At 51.9% G+C, this 23,199-nt stretch overlaps 7 protein-coding genes across 7 annotated transcripts; 4 read left to right on the forward strand and 3 right to left on the reverse strand.

Annotated features, from left to right (window-relative positions):
* Positions 1-3,633: 3,633 nt before the first annotated feature.
* Positions 3,634-9,153, forward strand: BDP81DRAFT_394922 (ABC transporter; the record flags this gene model as incomplete). Its single annotated transcript, XM_060588017.1, has 18 exons — positions 3,634-4,065; positions 4,097-4,324; positions 4,397-4,643; positions 4,723-4,984; positions 5,041-5,309; positions 5,375-5,532; positions 5,557-5,608; positions 5,662-6,401; positions 6,477-6,600; positions 6,733-7,089; positions 7,188-7,311; positions 7,397-7,468; positions 7,534-7,584; positions 7,648-7,712; positions 7,781-8,199; positions 8,257-8,335; positions 8,558-8,867; positions 8,937-9,153. The coding sequence occupies 18 exons, from the start codon at positions 3,634-3,636 to the stop codon at positions 9,151-9,153; spliced, it is 4,206 nt and encodes a 1,401-aa protein (XP_060444922.1).
* A 298-nt stretch (positions 9,154-9,451) lies between these two features.
* On the reverse strand, positions 9,452-10,339 carry BDP81DRAFT_320902 (uncharacterized protein; the record flags this gene model as incomplete). Its single annotated transcript, XM_060584562.1, has 2 exons — positions 9,452-9,900; positions 9,991-10,339. 2 exons carry the CDS (start codon positions 10,337-10,339, stop codon positions 9,452-9,454), a joined length of 798 nt encoding a protein of 265 aa, XP_060444923.1.
* A 1,223-nt stretch (positions 10,340-11,562) lies between these two features.
* On the forward strand, positions 11,563-12,252 carry BDP81DRAFT_461611 (ribonuclease; the record flags this gene model as incomplete). The annotated part of the gene is made up of 2 exons (XM_060593799.1): positions 11,563-11,887; positions 12,023-12,252. The coding sequence occupies 2 exons, from the start codon at positions 11,563-11,565 to the stop codon at positions 12,250-12,252; spliced, it is 555 nt and encodes a 184-aa protein (XP_060444924.1).
* Positions 12,253-12,945: 693 nt separating this feature from the next.
* BDP81DRAFT_489664 (heterokaryon incompatibility protein-domain-containing protein) lies at positions 12,946-15,544 on the forward strand (the record flags this gene model as incomplete). Its single annotated transcript, XM_060595261.1, has 3 exons — positions 12,946-13,408; positions 13,478-14,200; positions 14,433-15,544. Exons 1-3 carry the CDS (start codon positions 13,054-13,056, stop codon positions 15,542-15,544), a joined length of 2,190 nt encoding a protein of 729 aa, XP_060444925.1. The 5' UTR covers positions 12,946-13,053.
* Positions 15,545-15,844: 300 nt separating this feature from the next.
* On the reverse strand, positions 15,845-16,252 carry BDP81DRAFT_394926 (uncharacterized protein; the record flags this gene model as incomplete). The annotated part of the gene is made up of 2 exons (XM_060588018.1): positions 15,845-15,920; positions 15,978-16,252. The coding sequence occupies 2 exons, from the start codon at positions 16,250-16,252 to the stop codon at positions 15,845-15,847; spliced, it is 351 nt and encodes a 116-aa protein (XP_060444926.1).
* A 2,646-nt stretch (positions 16,253-18,898) lies between these two features.
* Positions 18,899-20,878, forward strand: BDP81DRAFT_350243 (glycosyl hydrolase family 43 protein). Its single transcript, XM_060586196.1, has 5 exons — positions 18,899-19,086; positions 19,140-19,183; positions 19,264-19,651; positions 19,712-19,876; positions 19,928-20,878. Exons 1-5 carry the CDS (start codon positions 18,994-18,996, stop codon positions 20,582-20,584), a joined length of 1,347 nt encoding a protein of 448 aa, XP_060444927.1. The 5' UTR covers positions 18,899-18,993; the 3' UTR covers positions 20,585-20,878.
* Positions 20,721-22,300, reverse strand: BDP81DRAFT_489675 (uncharacterized protein; the record flags this gene model as incomplete). Its single annotated transcript, XM_060595262.1, has 3 exons — positions 20,721-21,287; positions 21,346-22,094; positions 22,167-22,300. The coding sequence occupies 3 exons, from the start codon at positions 22,298-22,300 to the stop codon at positions 20,857-20,859; spliced, it is 1,314 nt and encodes a 437-aa protein (XP_060444928.1). The 3' UTR covers positions 20,721-20,856.
* Positions 22,301-23,199: the final 899 nt, after the last annotated feature.

Raw genomic sequence — 23,199 nt, forward strand, 5'->3', positions numbered from 1 at the left:
CGACGGGACAGTCTGCCCCTCCAGAGGGGGGCGGTGTTGTCGATGGGCCTCCGGGTGGAGTGCTGGTGGATAAGATTGTCGACGAGTCGTCTCTCCGGCCGTCTAGCCTAGAGGCGGAATAGTGTCGAGAACTTGACGGAGCGCCATCTTGGATCGTAGCTGGTGTCAGACTGCAATCTATTTGTAGTCTGATGCATGCGCCACATGGTCGATTTTTATCGCACTGAAACAAAGTCAGCCTTGGGTCTGCTCTTTGGTGGGAAAAGGTGGAAAACAAAGTGCGAATCTCCTGCTACGAGACAGGATGGTAGCCCGACGCACCTTGACCTTTCTTTGTTTACAGTTGGAACAACCGTTACGGGACTTCTTGTGTCCAATTCGTGGCATATTGGATAGAGGCGCGATACACGACTAATTGATATGACTGCTTTCGATCCTCGACTCGATTCCGGGGAGTAAAAGTTTGACTGGGGCGCCCGAATCCGAAGCTGATCGACCGCTCATACATATTTATCTATCTTAATCGTACCCAGATTGAGTTGCGGAGATTTGATTTCCAAGAGCCGCGGACTTTCTAAGCTTAGACAGTGGGTGAATCAACACCCGCGACAAAAGCTTGTCAGCGCTAAACTTACACGTATTCGACGCAAGGGCCACCTGTCGTTCGAACATCAGCCAAGACTTAAGCCAAGATATTGACAACTTCAAGACACGAGATGATATCGACAGGATAGCAAGCATAGCCTCAATGGTGTTTACGAAGGATCTGCGAGGAGAGATTTCAATTTGAAATTTTGTCGAGAGACTCGAGGAGCCAAGTTGGAAGAGGCCTATGTCTACGGCATATTTATATGACCATGAGATAGAACAACATGCCGATATGAAGTTTCCTTCACTTGTCCAGAACTCCAGGAAACTACCTTCCATTGCAAAAACTTCAGTTTTTTCGTCGAAGACGCCATAGGAAAAGTCCTTCGCTGCGCAGAAGAAACGACTCAATACTTCATCATTCTAATCATCCAGAATCATGGACTCAACAACAGATAGCAACCCAGGAGAATTCGTTTTCTACCACTACAACCCTTCTCTCCCAGCAGCATGCATCTTCATCGCCCTCTTTGGCATCTCATCCGCGCTGCATATTTTCCAGATGATTAAGCTACGTGCCTGGTACTTTCTTCCATTCTTGATCGGCTGCTGTTGTAAGTGACGCCTATTGTTGACGCTGATTTATCGGCGTTTCCTCTTCTTCAAATTCTTTTATCTCGCACTTGCTGATTTGAGAATGGCACAGTTGAAAAATGTCGGCTACATAGGCCGTGCCTTATCAGCAACGGAGACCCCGAATTGGTCGACAACAGCATACACGATTCAGAGCCTGACGCTTCTCCTTGGGCCCGCGCTGCTTGCTGCGTCTATCTACATGGTTCTCGGCCGTCTCATTCGCTTCCTCGAAGCTGAAAATTTGGCTCTGATAAGAACGAAGTGGTTGACTAAGCTTTTTTGTCCTTGGAGACGTGATCTCTTTCGTGACGCAAGGTGCAGGTTCGTTTCATCTTTTCCCGTCTCTTGTTGTTGTTGTTGTTCTATTTAACGCCGTAGCGGCAAGGGCGCAGCCGCCCTTGCGGCAGACCTCCCGAAGGGTATATGGCGTGGAGGGCCGTAGGCTCGAGCTATATACTCTATAGTACACGCCTCTTCCTAACGTCCTCCAAATCTTGCCCGTGAGCTACTGTCTGTTCTATCCGTCCCTAGTTCCCGCTGGTTCCATAGTTCCGTTGTTACCGTCTGTCCCTCTAGGAGGAGAAATTCGTTAGTCGGGCCTAGGTCAAGACCTAGTCCTTAGTACCGCGGGCAGATCTTCTGAAAGAAGTCTGTCACGCGGAGAAAGGCCTGGAAGCCAATAGGATCAGTAATTAACCCCTTATAGTACCGCTCAAGAGATCCTATAGGTCCTATAGGATCGAGTAGGCTAGAAGGGTGGGGGGTAGGCCACTGATGCCTCCTCACTAGGGTCTTTTGGCAGTAGACTAGATGGTCTACCGCCTTTGCCTCCCCGCAGGAGCAGGTAAGTAGTGCTTCTGTATGGTTAAAGCGTTGGTGGTATTGTTCGAAGTCTCCATGGCCTGATCGGGCTGCTAGGAGATGATGAAGGATAGCCCGCGGCAGGGCTAGTTCGGGAGTGCAAGCGAGCGAGGGTGGCCTTTTTTCCCGTCTCTTTACCACCTGGAATCGAGAGAGTCTAGATCCGTGGGCAATCAGGCTGACACTTACTCTGAACAGGCGGCGCAATTCTCTCCCGAGCTAAATCCCTATCCGACGTTGACCTCGGGGAAAACATCATCATCGCCGGGCTCGCCGTCCAAATCCTCTTTTTTGGAGGCTTCATCATCGTCACCTGTCTCTTCCACTATCGCGTCAACAAGAATCCCACCGATCCCTGTAACTCTGCCTCCCTGCCCTGGAGACCGTTCTCGTGGATCTTGTACGGTGTGAGTCTGCTGATCATGATCCGGTCGGTCTTTAGAGTTGCAAAATACGTAACTGGCAGCAACGGGGCGCTGATGCCAAGCGAGGTGTATATTTACGTCTTCGACGCGGCACTCATGTTACTTGTTGCTGCCGTGTTCAATGTGTACCATCCCGGCCCTATTATTCAGATGGAGAACAAGTTGACAGCTATTTCGGAGAGCAGCGTGCCTCTTGATTTGCAGACTTTCATTTAGGCGGATTTAGTCGCTCGTCCCTTGCGCTGAGCTTCGGTTAACGGACGAAACCCCGGAAACTCTGGTCCATAACGCATTTGAGAGGGAGAGATTTTAGGGATATCGGAAGGCCCCCAGAGAATGTTCAGAATCTCTGCAAATGAGTTTGCTTTGGAAATCCATAGACGTGGATCAATATTATTTACCTTAGCTTTTTGTTATGCTTGTGCTATCTTCTAGTATCGCAAGTCTGCTTTTGCCACCTACCGCCGTCTCGCAGGCCTGTGAGGCACAGGTCAGCGGATGTCGCTTCAATTATTGTGTCACTGGTGGCCCAGCACAGCAGCAATCAGACAGGGGTCGCTCATCCCATCATGTTCATTTACGTCAACTCTAACGCAGATTCGATCAAAGCAGATTTATTCAATCTCAGAGCCAGAGCAACGACCATTGCAATCCTCTCACAAGGAAACAATCCATCGAGTGACCACGCTTGAGCCTGACGCCATCTTCGAGCCCGTCTCTTCCCGATGCCATAGTCTGCTGACGAGAAAGGCTTTCAAGGGGAGGATCACTGTACGAGCGCCAATTAGTCCCCTTCAGGCAGGTGAACCGTCAGACTACAGCGCCGAGACGAAATGCTTAGGGAGCGTTAAGACCGGCTGTTCCCGACTTGCCAGGGTGTCGTTCCGGTCTTACAATTTCGAAACCGCCCTGCTGCGAATCCTTCGCCAAAAGGGGACTTTTGTCGGGTTGTCGCGGTATCGCGGCGCTCACCCTCACGCGCGTCATCTTACTGTCGAATACAGCGAAGCACCCGGGAGATAGTAACGTCGAGACCAACTGAGAGCTTGATAAGAGTCCTTAGCGGACGACGATTCTGCTAGTTGAGCCTGCGATGGCATCTCCGACATTGACACTATCCGAAATGGCCATGGAGCTTGGATGGGACAAGGCACAGGTCGTCGAGATCGACGCATTCTCCTGTTCCGTTAATTCACCTTGGAACTCCGCGCTATGTCATCAAGGCTTCGACCTCAATCTTCGCCTGGAAAAAGTACTCTTCTCTGTTGTACCTTGCTCAATCGCCTTGATCTGGGGACTCTATCGCCGTCGGCAGCTTCAGACTAGAGCAGTGGTCTCTCACGGACATCTTCGCCCAGTGGCTAACTTGATCAGCCTCATCGTCCTAAGCTTCCTGAGACTATTCATCGCACCTACTTCAATCGCCATCGCACCTGTTGCTATTGTTCTGATCTCCGGCATCGCCAGATATGCTGGGCGACGGAGCGGCGCGCGGACGGACCAAGGTTCGGGTCTTCTTACCCTCAAACAGGCCAGTTCAGACAGATACGGCTTGGTAGACTCATGAGGCTAATGTGCGCACACAGGTCCTCTGGCAGGCTCTCACGGCATTCCAAATCGTCTCACTCATGAGAGTTGCCATTGAAACAGAGACTCAGAGTCAATCTGGTATTCATCTTGCTTCATGGATCTTGTCAGTTACGACGAGTGTTCTCTTCACATTGCTATCAGAGCGAGAGCACAGCAGATCCTTGGCTCCATCAGCCCTCCTCCAACTCTTCCTCCTGACCACAATATTCCTCGACGCAGCTCGCGTGAGAACGGCATGGCTTCTGTCGCCGCAAAACAACAGCGAGGCGTAAAAGGCCCTGCTGTTGATAGTTCAGGTCATCCTCAAGGTACTCCTTCTCGCAGCCGAGTCTGTGTCAAAACCCGCTGTTATCGCGATCCCAGCTCGTCGGACCTCTAGAGAGGAGACATCAGGTATTTTTGGCAAGAGCTTCGGGACCTGGGTCGATCCGCTGCTACGCCTAGGGTGGCAGAAGAATCTTGTAGCAGAAGATCTCGATCCTGTTGACGAAGCTCTTGATGGAGAAGCGGTGCTTAAGCGGCTCTCTTCGGCGTGGAAGAACGGTTCGCAACCCCCGTCACTCACCCCTGATTCCATGCCCCTTCTTGAGGGACGCCTGATGCTAACTGAGAATGATTACAGTCAACCAGAACAAGAACCACGCTCTAGCCATGACGGTTCTGAAGGAGTTCCGGGCCGAGCTCTTCTTCATTCACGTCCCGCGCGTCGGCATGGTGGCCTTCGGCCTGACACAACCCCTTCTCGTCCAAACTACAATCTCGTACATCCAAAATCCCATTGACAAGCCCATCAGCTACGGCCAGGCCCTTGTCGTCGCATTCGCCATCACATACCTCGGACTAGCTGTACGTTTCACTTGGCAAGATTTCCGAACCTTCACAAAGTTTTCACGGACGCAGAACTAACCACCATCTCTTCATCTACGTGGATCTCCACTAGATGGTCAGGCCAACTCACCCATCGCCTCATCACCCGCATCCGCGGCGCCCTCATCGCCATAATCTACCAGAACATGCTCACTCTCCGCGCGGAGACGGGTAACTCGCAGGCAGCGGTCGCGCTGATGAGCACCGAGGTCGAGCGCATCACCGTAGCTGCTCAGTGGTGCGTCGCCATCGTCCCTAATCTTATCCAGCTCGGGTTCGCCATGTGGATTATGAGCGAGCAGCTTGGGGCTGTCAGCGTTGCTCCGATCATCATTGCGCTTCGTAAGTCAATCACCTGGCAGTAGATTCAACTGTTGGAACTTGTATTGATCTAATAAAATTGGTAGTCAGTGTGTCGGCCGGCATCAGAACGGGGCAGTTGATCCCGCCTCGCCAACGGAGGTGGATGCTGGCGATCCAGAAGCGGGTTGGCATCACCACAGAAATCATTGGCTCGGTCAAGGGCGTCAAGATGAGCGGCCTGACTAGCACAGTCCAGGACCAGGTTCAAGGTCTTCGAGACTTTTAGCTCGACGAGTCCAAGAAGTTCAGGAGAGTACAGATTCTCAATGTGCTTATCGGTAAGTTGGACAAGCTATGCCTTCTTGATTACGCGATGTCTAACAGTACCCAGGACAATTCCCATCAATAATGACTCCGTCCATCACCTTCGCCGCCTTCGGCATCATCTCAAAGTTGTCCGGTGGCCAGCCGCTCAACGTGGTTCAGGCTTTCACATCCCTCAGTCTCCTCGGCATACTGATAAATCCCGTCTCCGAGCTCGTCATGATCCCCAATAACCTCGGAGCCGCCATCGGGTGCCTTGACAGGATCCAAGAGTACCTCGTCAAAGAGAAGCGGGAAGATTACCGCCTTGTCAAATCAAAGACAGCTCCGGACCCCGCCGTGCCGCGAAGCAATGGAATTCGCGAGCCGCCGCAAAGTGACAGCCAGCCCCGACCGCTGATCAAAGTCTCGAAGGGTTCCTTCGGCTGGCGCAAAGACCAGGCCATTCTCAAGTCCCTGGACCTCGAGATCCACCCAGGGAGCCTTACAATCCTCGTCGGACCCGTCGGCTCCGGCAAATCTACCCTGCTCAAGTCCCTCGTGGGGGAGACGTACCGCATCTTGGGGTCGGTAGAGTACACAAGCTCAACAGACGTGGCATACTGCGATCAGGACCCCTGGATCCTGAACCAAAGCATCAAGGAGAACATCATTGGCGGCGTCGCTACGCAAGACACGTCCGACTTTTACGACAAGGTTATCCAGGCCTGTCAGTTAGAAGAAGATCTCAATCTCCTCTTGGAAGGCGACGAGAGTATAGTCGGAAGCTCGGGTTCGGCTCTTAGTGGTGGCCAGAAGCATCGGATTGTACGTAATCCCGCGCATTTCTCCTGAATTTCCTTACCCAGATGAATAGGAAATCTGCTATTGACAACGTCGCAGGCGCTTGCTAGAGCCGTCTATAGCGGAAAGCAAATCACCATCATGGATGATAACCTGAAAGGCCTCGACTCTAAGACGGCTTCGAAATGCTTCCATGCGCTCTTTGGGAACGATGGACTCTTACGTGAGCAAGGGTGAGCCGTCATCTTTGCGACGCACAATGGTAAGAATTGTTTAAGCTTGCTTCGTTTACTCTTCCTATACCCTCTCTCCTTCTCCTAGGTTGATCCCAAATACGGCTAACGTGTATGTTCAGCCCAATGGCTCCGATCCGCGGACAATATTATTTCCCTCGGTAGTGGCAGGACCATCTCGGAGACAGGCTTGTATGAAGACCTCTGCGAGACTGGAGGCTACGTCAGCACTCTGAAAGTCACCCAGAAGAACGACCACCAAGATGGCGACACAGCGGAAGTAGAAGAGATTCAAAAGAGTGCCGACAAGAAGGACAAGGCTGCCGCAATCCAGAAGCCAGATGACTCGGCCAAGGCTAAAACCCGCGGCGCTACGAACACGAGTTCACTCCTGTACTACATCAAGTCAATGGGAATCACACCCTTTGGGCTTTTTGTAGCCATGGTAATTTTTCAGACTATCTGCAGAATCATGCAACGTAAAAATTTTCCATGCTTGCCTCCTACCTTCTATGTCGCCCAGCTACGAGTCCCGGGTCGGGTCTTACTCAAGGTATCTATATTAACCTACCTACAGGCCTCTGGGTCAAGTTTTGGGTCGCTGCCGACGAGGATGGAGGACAAGAGAACCTGGATATGTGGGTGGGCGTCTACATCCTCTGGGGTGTCTTGACGGAGTTGGCCCTTGCCGTCGAATGCTAGTGAGTCCTATATTCCTCAAATTCCTTCTTCGTTTGAATGAGGGCAGGAATTTGGTCACTGACAGATTGACCTTTCGCCTTCAAGCTACTTCCTCGTTGTAATTGTTCCTCACTCGGCAAAGGGGCTTCATTTCAGCGTCCTCAGATCTGCTCTCTCGTAAGACTTCACCTAGACTTCTACTACACCCTGGTTGAGATATCTGACATTTGACATCATCCCAGCGCGCCCCTGTCTTTCTTCGTCAAGACAGACACAGGTATCATTATCAACCGGTAAGCCCGATCCATTGTCAGAACAACGTCTAGGCCCTCAACTGACCTTTTTACTCCCTTCAGCTTTAGCCAGGACATGAACCTCGTCGATCTTCCCCTCCCCCTCGCCTTCATGCTAATCTTCGACAGTAAGCCCATCTCCACCCTCAATCCTCACATCTCCTCGAACCAAATTACTAACAAAACAACCCAACAGACCTCACCCTCGCAATAGCAGACATAACCCTAACAACCCTCGCCACGCCTACCCTATCCCTATCCGTCCCCTTCCTAATCCTCCTCCTCTACCTTCTGCAACGAATCTACCTCCAAACATCCCGCCAAATCCGCCTCCTCGACCTCGAGACAAAATCCCCTCTCTTCTCCCACTTCATCGCCTCCGCCACCGGCCTAGTCACCATCCGCGCCCTCGGGCCCAGCTGGACATCCCGCGTGCAATCCCAGAGCCTGCAACGGCTAGATCTCTCCCAGAGGGCGTTTTACGCAATGGGCAGTTTGCAGAAGTGGCTCTTACTGGTGCTGAATCTTGTTGTCGCTGCGTTGGCGGTGCTGCTTGTTGCGTCTGCTATTATGCTGAGGGATCGCGTTGACCCCGGGCTGCTTGGTGTGGCGCTCGTGAGTGTCATGACGTTCGGGTAGTTGCTGACGCAGTTGTTGAATTATTGGGCGCAGTTGGAGACTAGCCTTGGGGCCGTGGCGAGGATTAGGGAGTTTGGGGCGGAGACACCTTCGGAGGAGAACAAAGACAATGGTGAAGATCCCGTGGTGAAGGGCAAATGGCCTTCCAAGGGACGGATTGATATCTAGAACGTCTTGGCCGCGTATGATGATCATCAGGTTCTCAGTGCCGTCAATCTTTCCATCAAGCCTGGAGAGAAAGTGGCCATTTGCGGACGGACGGGGAGTGGCAAGTCTACGCTTCTTGCGCTTCTTCTGCGACTGCATGAGCCGGCTGCTGACGTAATTGAGGTAGACGGCGTGGACATTCGCAGTGTGCCCGTCACACGGCTCCGAGAATCTCTCGTTGCGCTGCCACAGGATCCGCTCTTCCTGCCTGGGACTGTCCGTCGCAACCTGGACCCTTTTGAGTCTTGCAAAGGTGATGCCGACATCTGGGACGCGTTGGAGAAGACTGGACTAAAGGCTCTATTCGAAGATAAGGGCGGTCTCGAGGCTAATCTCAACACTGACTGGTTGAGCGCGGGACAGAGGCAGCTGTTCTGCATGGCGAGGGCCATTTTGAGGGATAGTCGTGTCTTGCTGCTTGATGAGGCGACAAGCAGGTAAGTTTCCTCCCCGATTGACTCCAAATCTCGTCCAAGAACTACAAGTACGCTAACGATTCCTAAAAGTCTGGACCAAGCCACGGAACAGGTCGTGCAAGACCTCATCGGCAGCGAGTTCCAAGGCTGGACAATCATCGTTATCGCTCATCGGCTACGGGCCATCGTGGACTTTGACAAGGTTGTGACGCTCCAGGACGGGAAGGTTGTGGAGTTCGATAGTCCCAAGAAGCTGCTTGAGAATGGCGGCATCTTTGCCGCTATGTGGAAGCTGCAAGAAGGTTGAGTGATTCCTGTCCCCCTTCGGATTTCGTTTCCTGTGCGTTGCTGGCGTGCAAAGCCGGTTGCGATGGAGGAGCTAAGCCTTTCCTTTCAACTAGTTGTTATCAATAATGGGCTTGCATTTGAAACATGTGCTGGTATTTAGAGCGAACCTATCCTTTCTCCGTATGAGTAATGGCCCTCATTGCTAGAGCATAAATACTTATTTTCGTGTGTATCATCATCTTCCTGTTTTCAAATCATCTGTCCTCAAGACGCATTCATCCGACGGACCGACCTCGAGCAACGGCATCCGCCCGTCCCTATTTGCTCTTCATCTTCTCCGCAGCCTCCTTCGCAAAAGCGCTCACCTCCTTGTCAGAAGTCGACTGCGACACCGCTGCGAAGCCATCAGTCCAGCATTGCCATCTCTCCTCATTCAGTCCCTTCCACTCGCGGTCTGCAAATTTGCTCCCCGGCTTGCCCGACTTGCCCTCAAAGTCCCGGCTCTTGGTGCCGAGCTTGTACAGGGCGTCCTTGGCGTAAACGGTCCACTGGTAGGCCAGTCTGGTGGCAATGGTCTGGCCTTCGGCGGCGTCTGCAGCCTGATCCTCCTCGAAGGCGGAGCGCAGGGCCCAGAGGCCGTAGAGGGAGAAATCAAAGGGGTCCTGGGGGTTGGTGAGGTCGGCGCGGGCGGTGAGCTGGGCGGCGAAGGCGGAGAGGTTTACCCAACTGGCCTTTTCCTCTGCTGATGCGGATGTGTCGAAGGCGTCTGGATGCGTAAGCTAGGCGTTGTTCACGGGTTCAAGATAGTGGTATTCAGATGGCATATCAGCCTGCTGCATGAGATGGGTGTACTCACCAAAGTTCCACAGATCGCGGGCAACCCATCCAAAGGTGGGAAGATCCTTCCAGACAACCTGACTGTTCAGTTTCAGGGGCTGGCCATCCGATGCTGTGACGGTGCTCTCGCGCAGGCGTTGCAGGAAATCAACGAGCGGGGTCTGGTTCTCTGGGGAGGTCTGCTTGGCGACGGCAAAAATGGCGTTGTATGTATCCCAGAGGAAATCCTCAATCTGGGACTCGGACTTCTTTGCCAAGTCTTTGAACTCGCTTACGGTATCTTCAAGTGCCTTCTTGTCGTCGGCCTTGATGAAGGATGTGAGGGACTTGTAAGCAGGCAACGCCGCAATGGCATCGTTGACGCTCATTTTAGGGGTATCGTTCTTTGGTAAGAAGTTGCTTATTTTGGGTATATGTGAGAATGAACAAGAAAGAGCACAAAGCAATGGCTTTCCGGAAGAGTTCGAGAGAGAGGAGGGGTTGCGATGTTGACAGGTTGACAGAAGATGTGGCGGTGGTGGAGGTGCTAGTGTTGATAGCTGTTTTATGGCGATGTCACAACGGGAAGGTGGGAAGCCTGGACGAGCCCAATCTCGGCCCACGTGGAAGCGACGCAGCTTCACTGACGTCGTCAGCGGGCAGTTGCGGTACGTACTCACAGTCGTACCTGCCAGAACCTGTGAGTAATAAGGAAGGTAGCCCCGCTCTCGGCTACCACGTTGCACCGTGCACGGAGAAGAGAACTGGGGGCAGGAGCCGGCCGGGCAGCCACGGAAGGCACGGCGGACAGGGACAAGAAGAGACACGCAAGCCATGCACTCTATCCCAAGAGTCTGAATGCATGTGGCTGTGCCTAGGAAGTGTTTGTTTGACCATTCGAAGTGTGGCACATCCAGCTGAATTATGTGCATTTATTTCCATTGGACCTAACTGCATCTCGTCTCGGTTGATCGGCTCCTCCCGCCTTCCAGCCCAGGACCTGGCGCTGCAATGAACCCAAATCATCCGGCCAATCGCCCCCAAAGGTGTGGAGACGGCGGCCTCTGGGAAACAGGCACGAGATTAAGCTTATGTTTTTCGTCAAGCTTTGATTGGTGCCAACTTTGATTTCACGTGACTTTTCACGCCGTTCCTTCCTGCCTCTGAACCCGGCTCACCTGAAAACGCGCTGGAAACGCCTAAAGACCAATAAAGTTTTGCGCTGTTTGGGAGCGTTTGGAAGTTGGGGGAACCGCCCAGCCTGGCCCCCGGCAGGAAGGGACGATGTGAGCTGAAATCGACTGGATTTCATTTGCATTTTCCACACTTGGCACACGGGATTCTCGAGCCGGCCAAGTTTCTCGGCAGCTTTGTTGTCTTTTCTTTACTCGCCTTATCCTTTCGACCAACCTAATAAAGCCTTCGCAACTTTTAATCGCGGGCAGGCCCATCTTCTCTTTGATTATTGAACCATCACAACAGTATCGCTCCTACCGCGTTTCAAAAGACTTCCCCAGATCCGCAAAAACACCACAGTACCCGACGTCCACGATCATCTTATCATCCATCCATCTTCAACCAACCCACATTCCACCAGACGACGCCATCCAAAATGATCTCCTTCAAATCCGCCCTCACCCTGGCCCTCTGCGCCGTTTCCGCCGCCGCGAGCCCCATCCCCAATCCCGAGCCCGAGCAGGCCCTCGAGAAGCGCCAGGGCACAACCGACGTCGGCACAGTCACCTGTGGCAGCAACAAGTACTCCAAGAGACAAATCCAGGATGCCACTGCCGAAGGCTGCCGTCTCTACGCCGCGAACCAGCAGATCGGTACCAGCCAGTACCCCCACCGCTTCAACAACCGCGAGAGCCTCGTCTTCGCCACATCGGGCCCCTACCAGGAGTTCCCCATCATAACTTCTGGAAACTACAGCGGACGTAAGTCGCATTTGAATCTCCGTACATCTCATCATTCCCCAAGAACAGGTCTCTTGGCATTTCAACTGTCATCTTTGCCGCTCTTGGCACGTCATCAAGCATGAGAAGACGCACTGACATTGTTACACTATGCAGGGGCGCCCGGAGCCGACCGTGTCGTCTTCGACCCGGCGTACCGAGGCAGCTGTGTCTACGTCGGCGCCATGACCCACACCGGCGCTGCATCGCGGAACGGCTTCGTCTCATGCAACCAGACGAGGTCGTCGTCTTCTGGAAGTGGTACATCTGCTGCATCGAGCCACAAGGGATCCGGCTCGATTGGGGCTGTTGTGTCTATCCTTTCGCTCCTGGCACTCACTGCCTAAACTCGGATTCAGCAAGCAATGCAAAGAAGCAAACTCCGAGTGAGGGGCAATGTGAGCAAGGGCACATGCTGACGCCGCTGGCCGAGGGGAAGGGGAATGACCCAACTCTCGACGTACAGACTCTGGTCTGGCCCTCGTCGGGCCTCGTCCCCGGATGACAGAGAGTTCAAGGAAAAGCAACAGAAACAAGGCTGTCTGGGCCCGATGTTTATGGTATTTGAAAATCGCCTTTTTTCGAACAGTATGGACACGAGGGGCTAGAGCTGGGGATTGAGTTCAGAGTTTGGCTGACCGCGGTATTTTTCCCGACCAACTGAGTTGTTGCCGCACCGAGGAGGCAGGGGAGCCCCCTTCATCGCAAACTCATGCGAGAGCGAACTGGAACGGGAAACCTTTATCAGATGGCTGGCCTTCCCCCACGATGGTGTGGCTTGACAGGCACGAGAGAATGCCGGAGAGGGGTTCCTCAGTGCCCTTGGGTTGGCTTTGACGCAAACCAGTTGAGCCTTTACTAATCACTAGCCAATAATGAACCTTCTTGGGCGCGAATTGCGCCCGAAATTCAGTCATTGATATTACACACATCTCATGTCAAGCATCACCGACCTTACATGAACATTCACTTCGTCTCCGACGCTGATGGCAGAAACGCACACAGCATCTCACATCCAATCAAGACCCCTGTCCGCGTGCTGCTCAATGACCCCACCGCTTTCAAGAAGTGCCATCGTCGTATCTCACTCTCAATCTCAGCCTCGTAAATTCACATCTCAATAAATGAGGATCACAGAATGAGAGTTCATGAGTCACTTTGAACCAACAATGATCATCTGTAAATTCTGTCAAGCTACGGTCCTTGATTCCGGGAAGAGCTGGGACTATCACCACCAGGACTCAGACTCATTTGAGGGCTCACTTCACTCTCGGTGTGTCTTTTGTACGAGGCTGGCCGAAGGCCTCGGTGAGATCAGCCCTTGGTTTGATCATGACCTCAAGGTCAAATCTCTCTATCGTTGGAACATCCGGCAGGCTGCTCAGATCCGTGAGACGAAGAGCCACGTCTCCATCACATTCCGACCTGTCCCGAGCCGCACTTGTGGGAAGCTGAAGAGCGAAAACCTACCAGAAGTCACGGTCTATCTCTTCCCCGAAGAAGGTTAGTCATTCCGATGAAGTTTCTGCCTCCGAAGCAACGAGTTCATTACTTATACTCATTCCCTTGTAGACCTAGGCGACATCCCCGAACACCACGACCTCGGAAATCGAACAGACTCGGAAGCATCCAAAGCCCAAATGGGAACCTGGATGCAAGACTGTGTCACCAACCACCCAAAATGCATCCGAAGCCACAGCATTAGATCCTTCATCCCAACCCGCGTCCTCGACGTCGGTCCCCCAAACACCAACACCAACCACGCGACGGAAACCCCACCCTCTCACATCCGCGTAATCGACACCACAAAAGAACCCATCACCGGCCCTTACATGACGCTCTCCCACTGCTGGGGTACCGGTAGCTTCATCCGCCTAACTGAGACCAACGTCAACGAATATACCATCAATGGCATCCCCTGGACAGAACTCCAAGCCAGCAACGCCAACTTTGCTGACGCAGTGCGCGTCGTTCGCACGCTGGGATTGCGGTATATCTGGATCGATTCGCTGTGTATCATCCAGGGCCAGGAGCATTTGGAGGACTGGAGCCATGAGGCGCCTCTTATGCATAAAGTCTACCGGAACTCGTGGTGTAACTTGGCGGCGGCGGACTCGAGGGATCATACGCGCGGGCTATTCCGGGAGAGGGCGGCGGAGGTGGTGCCTGTGAGGTACGAGAGTGAGCAGCCTTCTGTGACGTTTGGTGATATGGTATGGAGGATTTTCCCGGCGGATTTATGGGATCGGGATTTGCTGGGGAGCCACCTTTACACTCGTGGCTGGGTGTTCCAAGGTCAGTATCTGAGCTCCCTATTTTCGCCCTCATCTATCATTTCAAGTCAGCATACTGACATGACGAACATAACGTATGCTCTCACCACGCCTCCTTCAATTCACAAATACGCAACTCTTCTGGGACTGCGCTACGATCACTGCCACCGAATCCCTACCTGCCGGCCTCCCACCACCTCTCGACACCAAATCCGCCACTGACAGACACTGGCGCGGACGCCTGCAATCCTCAGCCCTCTCCGTACGAGGCACAGGCGAAGACTCGCTCGAAGAGTTCTGGAAGAGCGTCGTGGAGGCGTACACGAGCTGCAATCTCACATTTGCAAAGGATAAACTTGCGGCGCTATGGGGTATCGCGAAGCTTTTGCGGGATGCGCTGGGCGAGGAGTACGCTGCGGGTTTGTGGGGTATCAATCTCGCTGAGCAACTTGCTTGGAGGGTCTTTGATCGTACTCAATCAAAACTTTACGGTGAGGATGAGAAGGTCGTGGTCCCTGGTGGTAAGGCGGTTGGGAATCCAAGCTGGTCGTGGACTTCATTGAAGGGGAGGATCGAGGTTGCGCCGAGGGTGCCGAGGCTGGATAGATTCTACACTGCGTGTGATCATGGGGGTGGGAACGCAAAATTTCAGGTCAAGAAGCCGCTTTTTGGGCGATTTGAGGGGGAGCATTCGACTGTGTGGCGGGATGAGGTTGTTAACATGACGAGGAAGCTGAACCGGGCTTCGGAGAGGGTGTCGGAGAAGGCTCGGATGAATGTTACTACGATTACTCCTATCGTTGAGGATATCGCAGAGGAAGAAGTCGAAAAGGACGGGACGCCAAAGACGGCACCGCAAGGCGCAGTCACGCAGGCGGAAACGAAGAGGGAATTCGCCATGGACAAGCCCTCAGAGCTCCTCTCTACATCTCTCCGCCTCCAAGCCCACATTTGCCGCGGCTCGCTCGAGGCATCTGGAGACGGCAACTGGACTTTCACCTTCCCGGGCCTAAACCAGAGTGACGCGCTCATCGAAGCTTATCCCGATGTCCAGCCTCAGCAGGACAGCGCTGCATGCGAGATGCTCTTGCTTGCTGCGACTAAGGAGATGAAGGATAGGTGGGGCTGGCCGGTGTTTGATAATGGGTACCTTGAAGACGAGGATATTGCTGACGTGCGTTATTCCGGGACGGGAATTCTTGTAGAGAGAGTTGGTGAGGGGCGGTATAAGAGGATTGGTGCAGTTGTGTTTCGGCAGGTGAAGAGGGAGAGTTGGGCTTGTTTTCGGCGGGCTTGTGGGAATGGTGATGAGATGTTGGAGGATGAGCTTCAGGTTGAGGACGGGGAGAAGATTTGGCTTGACTGAGGGTCTAGGTGCTGGTCCACTGAGAGTTTTGGGGTTCAACAACGACTTCCTTCAAAGGTTATGGTATACCGTGATGGGCATCTTTGGCTACACGTAGTGTAGCCTGCTGGTACCATCAGCAAAAATTTGGACACACAATCAACAAATAAGTTTGACTTGAACTATTCTACAACCATCGTCATGTCATCATCATGTACTTCCGACTCTAATCGCTTTCCTCGCTGGGCACAAAACCAGACACCACCGCTATCAAAACATTGAGAAATCAATAACCAACTCTAATACTGTCTCCCTTTCCCCTTAGTTGGGCTTGGTAGGAACGGGGCCAGGACCAACGCCCGCACAACCAGTGTATCCGGCAACAGCCTTAGAAGTGCTTAACAAATTTGTTAGCAAGTGCCATTTACTCTTCGAACGACTCCCAAAAACTTACCAATCCAGAATACAGCCCTTATCCTTGCCGCCTTTGCCCTTGTCGCCCTTGTCTCCGAGGCCTTGGTCGGCTCTTCTCATCAAGACGTTCTTGGCTGCGCCGCAGGCGTCTATGCACTTGACGTGGTCCGCGGCAGTTTGTGTCTCACAGGCCGCGATGGCTCCTCCTTCTTTCTTTCCTTTGCCCTTGTCACCGTCGGCTTGAAGGTCGGCTGGTGCTGGTGCGGCAACGACGAGTGTGGCGGCGAGGAGAGTGAATACTGTTGAGAAACGCATGTTGAAAGTTGTGTGAGGTTGTCAGAGTTTTGCTGAAGGTTATCTTTGAAGCGTGGCTGATTGGGTAGATGTTACTCGAAGGTGAAAGATTTTTACAAGTCTGTGGTTGCGTGAAGTTGATATGTTTGCAGTTTGAGTTGAACTAGAAGTTGTAGTTTAAGCTATTGTGGATGTGGTAAATAGTGTTAATGGTGATGAATGGCCTCTTTGCTGAGGGGAGTTCCCCCGGCCTTATAAAGACTTTGGTGATCACAGAAGCTCCCCTCTAATACCTCCTTGATTCTGCGAATACGATCTTATCATACCATGTCACGATGAACATTACCTCAGAGTTCAATCAACACCCAACGGCCCACATGCATCTTGAAGCCTATTTCGATCAGTCCCTGGAACGTCAGTGGATGACGTCCGTTCATGCTCTCGCATTAAGCATCCATTTTAGGCCGTGGGGCACAAGAATTAGACTTTAAAGGGCCCACTGGCCGTTGTGAATTTATTAGAAACAGCAGGGATGGTCTTTACGGTCTTTGCCCATACAACATCGGACGACCGAATAATCCGAATACGCAAGGGAGCAGCCGCCAGACCAGGAAAGCAACGTTTTAAGTGGTGGCCTTGAGCGAGTTGGGTATAAGTGACGTGTCTGTGTACCTTACTTTGGATGAGATGCCGAATAGTTGATAAGGAAACTGAGATGATACTGTGAATAGTGTAGAAGTGTGATCGGGGTACCACCTGGTTGGGAAGGAACCTCGGAGGAATTCACGAGCCTCGGGGCCAACACGTGAAGGCTGTCGTTCTGAAATATGAATTGCATCATTTAGATTGTCGGCTGAAATGTCTTATTCCTTGGAAGATTCGAGCATCATCGAGTCAGGAGATCATGTGCGATTGGGTTGATGGTTGATGGCTGAGTGCCTCCCCATCCCTGACAAGACGCCAGGGGAGCTTCTTCCATCGGCTGGTCCAGAGTCGCATCGTATTGATCCTCGTCATTGTCAATCGATGTTCCCGGGTACCTGGGAGAGTCGTCATAGCCCGGTGAGCGGCTGTTCGGATGGCCAGCCTAGTCTAAAGAGCCAAGTACCTGCATGCCGAGAAGCAGCCAGATTGAGAAGCCACCTCGTCGTCCTATTACAGCCTCACTCTAAGCAAACGCCGGAATCGGTAATTCTCAGTTTTCGTGAATTCATCGGACATCCGCAGACAAGCCATCTGCGTCACGGCCTTCATCGCGCGTTGCTCTTGTAGGCTTTACGATCCCCTCTCCGTTCATGCAGACACGAACTTCATGCTAACCCAGTAGCCTCAGGATTTGAACGCTCTTCGATTGCCAGCACAAGACATCGGGGCATTCCCCTACTCCTGGTGAGGAGTGACTTTGTCATCGAATGACGCATTTCTACCCTCCAAGTCGGCAATTATGTTCACACCGGCCGAGTGAGATGGGATTATTGAAGTCTCTTGGTGAGTTGACGGCATACTTTTGAGTCCCAGTGCGCCATCATTATCATTGTTTCAATCTCTAGGTAAGGCAGGCGAGAATAACATGTTCATGCTAAGTTCCAAGCGCTTAGATTTCTCTGAGCCATGGTTCATTTTTCCAGCCTAGTTCCCTCAACTCTTTAATGTTGCGTACCAAAGATGGAGCTGTTTATTTCACGCATCTTGCTCGCCATTCTGTAGCTAGTCTCTACTTCAGCCTGAAAGGAATATAACTCTATGTGCTGAGGAATTATGGCCAAGGTATCTGCCACTGAAGCCTCGAGCTTCTGAAAGGTTTTTGAGGTTTCACTTCTTGAAACCGCTACATAAGTAGGCTATGGAGCTACTCACTTCTAAGACTTCCGTGATGCAAAAATTGACTGCTGTTTTTCGGACTTTTCTTGCAATTGCGACTAATTCCTAGTCATGTTGTTTGGCGACTGATCTTGAGACTTGCACTTCGGCTTCTAGCTGATACTACTCCATGCGTAGAATTGGTTGATGCAATTAGTCTGTTGTCAACTCTAAGACTTCCAATACTTTGCTTCGATAAAGTAGAATCTCTGTTGTCAACCGTGCATGCTAAGGAGAAAACAAGATGCACATCCACATACCTTAGTGATGCCACCGGCCCCCAAGGTGATGCCCCTGCATTCAACCACTGACCACTCAATCATGTGAAGCTGAGTTTACTTGGCATTCGACTATTGAAATACAATACGACGAACTGCAGGATCACGCGGACTGATCGCGGCTTTCTACTCAACCGATGCCTGTTCTCTTGGCCCTGTCGATCACCGCGTTGAGCAATCGCTTGAACCTGATGATCAGCAGGTTTTCCCGCCTTGGATGCGGGGTTGTTGTGGAGGATCCCATCGATAATCACCGTTAGAATGTGATGAAAAAGCTGGGGAAGAAGGCTATTCTCGGCTCCGAGATCCCCACAGTGGTCGTTTGGTCGGAAGACTAACCGAATTCAACCTGTCGAATGTGACGCTGCATGGCCTGGAGGTTCTGCTCATTCGCTTCACACTGACCCGAACCAGTCTTTCTACATGCGCAGCAACCAGAGGAATTCCCCATGGCTGAGCAACTACGTAATGTGTTCTGACAAGTGAATTGCCAAGACATTGGCATTGGGCATGTATACAAGCATCGCGAATGCCGCGCGACTTGAGTGAGATGCTCGATCAACTTCAAGTTCGAACCGAGTCTTCATCCTCTGTCAAGCAGCTCTGTTGAGACTAAGAGTCGCGATGCGTGCCTCACCACTTGCTTTGGCCGCTGCCCTTACCGTGGGCGGCGTAAATGCTGCCCTGAGTGTTGTTCCAGGGGCAACATGGACTGCCGTAAGTGGACCCCAGTCGCCCGAACAAGCTTATTCTGACTCGTCTATCCACAGACGAACACTGGAGAGCACGTCCAAGCTCATGGCGCAGGTATCATGTAAGTTGAACTCAGCCTTTGCACTTGCTGAAATGTGGTAATGATTTGAGAGCATGAGACACCTAACATTGGTTACTTAGTGAGGAAAATGGGGTATACTACATGATTGGCGAGGAGAAGACCGACGGTGCTGCGTTCCAAGCAGTCAACTGCTACTCGTCCACGAACTTGATTGAGTGGAGCTTCCAGGGACGCCTTTTGACTCGAACCGAGGAAGCCGGTGACCTCGGTCCCAACCGAATCATCGAGAGACCCAAGGTTACCAAGAATGACGCAACAGGAAAATACGTCCTGCACCTTCACATCGACTCTTCCGACTACAAGGATGCCAAAGTCGGTGTTGCGACGGGTGATAGCGTCTGTGGCCAGTATGAGTACATCCGCAGCTTCCGCCCGTTCGATTTTCAGAGCCGCGATATCGGCATCTTCAAGAATGATGATGGAAGCGCTTACTTGTTGAGCGAGGACGTAAGTCTAATACCCTAATGCTCCTGTGTCACTTTCAGCGTTGGTCTAATCATCAGACAGCGCGAGTACGGTACCCGCATCATCAAGCTCACGGATGACTACCTCGATGTTGCTGAGGTGACATTTGGTTGGGAGTACTTCGCCGAGTCACCCGCGCTTGTCAAGCGTGATGGCACATACTTCATTTTCGGCTCTCACCTCACCGGCTGGAACCCCAATGACAACGTAAGATTAACTTTACAAAACCTTGGGCAAGACTTGCTAACATCCTCACAGGTCTACAGCTACGCCACATCTCTCTCCGGACCTTGGTCAAACTGGACGGAGTTTGCCCCCGTTGGCTCGAAGACTCACAACAGTCAAGTCAGCTTCGTGCTTCCCCTTGGCACCGACAAGGCCATCTACATGGGCGACAGATGGCAATCGACAAACCTGGCGGCCAGTACCTACATCTGGTTGCCTCTTCAGTTTGATGGCACCACTGTGACTCTCAACTGGCATGATTCCTGGAACCTCGACACCGCCGCAGGCACCTGGTCCGAGAGCACAATCACATCCGAAATCGAGGGCGAGACTGCCGCACTTTCCAACGGCGCCCGCATTGTTGACTGTTCGCAGTGCAGTGGCTCTTCTGCTGCCGGATACCTGGGCGGTGATGAGGATGGTACTGCTACTTTCAACTTCACCGTGGCTGAAGCTGATCGGGTCACTCTTATCGTCAACCACAAGAACGGCGATACTGCCTCTCGACATGCCGCGGTGTCAGTAAATGGCGAAGAGCAGTCGGTTGCTTTCCTTGCGACGTCTCATCTTTCTACTACTGGGAGCAGCGCCTTTCACGTCAATCTAAAGGAAGGAGAAAACACAGTTACCTTTTCGAGGTCTGAGGGATGGGGTCCGGATGTCGACCAGCTGATAGTGCCCAGTGTATAGTTGAAGCAGTACACTATCTCACTTGGACTGAACTGCAGAAAGTTGGAGCTACTAGAAACCATGGGATCCCTGTAATAATTGATTCTAGGAGAGGAAGCGAAACTTAGGCAGAGTTTCTTTCAATTGAACCCATTGCCTAGAGGCTCTAAACGGATGTCTGAAAGAATGGGTGTAATACTGAGTTGCAGCGGGCTGGGGCAAACAATCGAGCCGTCAAAAAAAGAAACAAAGATGAGAGCCTTTGGTAAGAACATGAAAGTTCCCAGCGTGTCCTAATAGTCTTCCTCCGCGGACATATTCTTCCCCTTCCCTCGCTTCTCTGTCCCATTGACTTGCGCCGAAACTGCTTCGGAAAGCTTGAAGCCCTGTTTGCTCTTGTCGAAGTCTGCATTGAGGTAACAGTCTATCATGCTAGGAAGAGTGCATGAATGGCGTTTTCCGTGTAGAAAATCGGTACTCCATTGAGGAGAGCGGAAGGCCCTTACGATCTTCTCCGTATTCTCAATGGAGTATCCTGTGTAAGGTAAGGCTGGCTTGGGATCAAGTAGCCTGTGCCTGTCCATTTCTTTCGTGAGGGCTCCCAATAGAATACTGCTGCATTCAAAGTTGCAACCAGCAGTCCCACTTCGCAATGCGTCAAGAATTTTCTGAAGCGCTCCAAAGATGATTTCAATCGCATCTTGTCTGCGCCACTCGACCTGGTCTTTGCAACGATGAGCGTGTGAGCGAGTTAACTGAAGGTGGCTTGTCTAGGTACTGACCGATAACGATAGAGGCGATTGGAAGTCCCATGGTTTTTATAGGGCAGGCAGTCTTCATCACGGCTAGTTGTGTCATTTGTTGGAAGGTGTCGTTCTGTTGGAAAACGTGCGAAATGAAAAGCCAGAGGACCAGTTCTCTGCAGTAATCGACTGGAAGGTTCTTTCTCAGAGGCTCAATCCAGATGAAGCTGTAAAGTTCGATAACCTCGTGACAGTCATAGTAGTCGACAAGGACTGCCATCTTCGCCAGCGTCCCGAGGTCTATCTGTCGAGGCACACTTCTCATCTTTCCGTGGATGACTTGCATCAGTATAAGTAATACCTCGGGATCCCAGTCAGTTGCATCCATGTGAAAGCAGCCATCAGCATGCTTGAATGAGGCTTCAATCCACGGGCCAGAGAGCTTGGTCGAGAAGTATCGGGATGCAAGAGCTAGATGTTTCGAAGACACAAGGTATTTCACCACCGGCTCTTCATAAGACTCTTGTGATGGTTCGTTATCTGGAGCTGCAGCTGGGAGAGGCTCAGCTGTATCTTCAATGGGCAGAGAATCATGGCCAGTAGAGTCAGAAGGGCCGGCTGCTGGAGGTACATCGAAAGGCGGTGAATCGGTTCTCTGGACCGGCGTTTCTGCTACCTCCAATTCCGCCGCACGTATAAATAACATTTTCCTGTACTTCTTCTTCTGTGCCGCGGTGAGCCCGCGATAAGGATCTTCAGGTGTTTTCAAGGTGTCGGCTGCAGCTCTGCTATTGACGGAATCAGAAATGGAGGGAAGATAGCGGCAAAGAGAGACACGTTAGATTGTTCGTCCAACTTACAGTTCTTCAATAGTGAATGCTGGGTTTTCGGCTGACGCACTTGAATCCCACTCTGCAAAGGAAGCCCCGGGGTTTCGAAGGATAAGGACAACATCCCCGTCGGGGTCGACCCGATAGAAGGACTCGTGGGTCATGATGATGTGATATGGAAGACGAGCTCCAATGAGTAATTCTGGATGATTTCCGACATCCTTTGGACGAGAGAAAACATGCTCTTCTTGTAGGCGGCTCGTTGTAGCAATCATTCGCTCAGTCGTTAGACGCGGCAGCCTGAAAGTGTATGTGTGGAGTCAACGGCCTTCTGCATAGGCTGAGCAAATCAGCGGCAAAGGTTGCAGTTGTCGAGAACTAAGACTTCAATCCTGACTGCGGATTTGTTTTTGGCTGAAGGCCGAGTGGGCTGATGCATTGCTGTTTGTTTGTATGCAGCGACTTGCATGCACATCACTGAGGCTTTGCATGTTGCATGGGGCTCGATGCCTAAAGCCAGATATATTCTGCCTTAATCTTAGGCTTTGTAGGGACTCATTGGCACGCTGGGGTTGGTTTCGGCCGTTTGACTCTATATACGCATACTCCTGTCGTTGTTCAATGAGAGAATGGATTGAGATTGTGGCTTGGAGACTTTCAGCAGTCTAGTCCACTGAGAGCTTCTATCCAAACCTTTCGCGTGCCAACAGGTGTTGCTGAACCATTACGGATTATACTGCTTTAGATAGGAAAAGCTCACTTGAAGGGTTTAAATTACTCCGGTAGTAGCAACCGCTTACTGGGAGATTTTGCGCCGTTGTCATGGATGTATTAACTCTGCTAGGGCCGTGCATAATTCCTTCGTGAAAGACATTCAGACACAAAGGTAAATGATTTCCTTTGAAGTCGCAATATTTGAGTATGTTCTAGTGAAGAGATTAGGGCGGTTCTACTGCTGAGCTGCTGCTGTGAGCTGCTGCTGTCTGAGCGTTGAAGGTCAGCTGCTTTGAGAGCATTATTAGCTGGAAGCCACAGACTGAGACCTGCGTCATCCATAACGTCA

This window comes from Colletotrichum phormii, assembly GCF_030913505.1.
Source record: "Colletotrichum phormii strain CBS 102054 chromosome Unknown BDP81scaffold_11, whole genome shotgun sequence".
In the NCBI taxonomy this organism is placed as follows: domain Eukaryota; kingdom Fungi; phylum Ascomycota; class Sordariomycetes; order Glomerellales; family Glomerellaceae; genus Colletotrichum; species Colletotrichum phormii.

Coding starts and splice junctions, on each gene's coding strand:
- BDP81DRAFT_350243 (XM_060586196.1), top strand. CDS start 18,994: ATGCGTGCCTCACCACTTGCTTTGGCCGCTGCCCTTACCGTGGGCGGC. Junction 19,184..19,263: donor GCTCATGGCGCAGGTATCAT/GTAAGTTGAACT, acceptor TTGGTTACTTAG/TGAGGAAAATGGGGTATACT. Junction 19,652..19,711: donor CTTACTTGTTGAGCGAGGAC/GTAAGTCTAATA, acceptor ATCATCAGACAG/CGCGAGTACGGTACCCGCAT.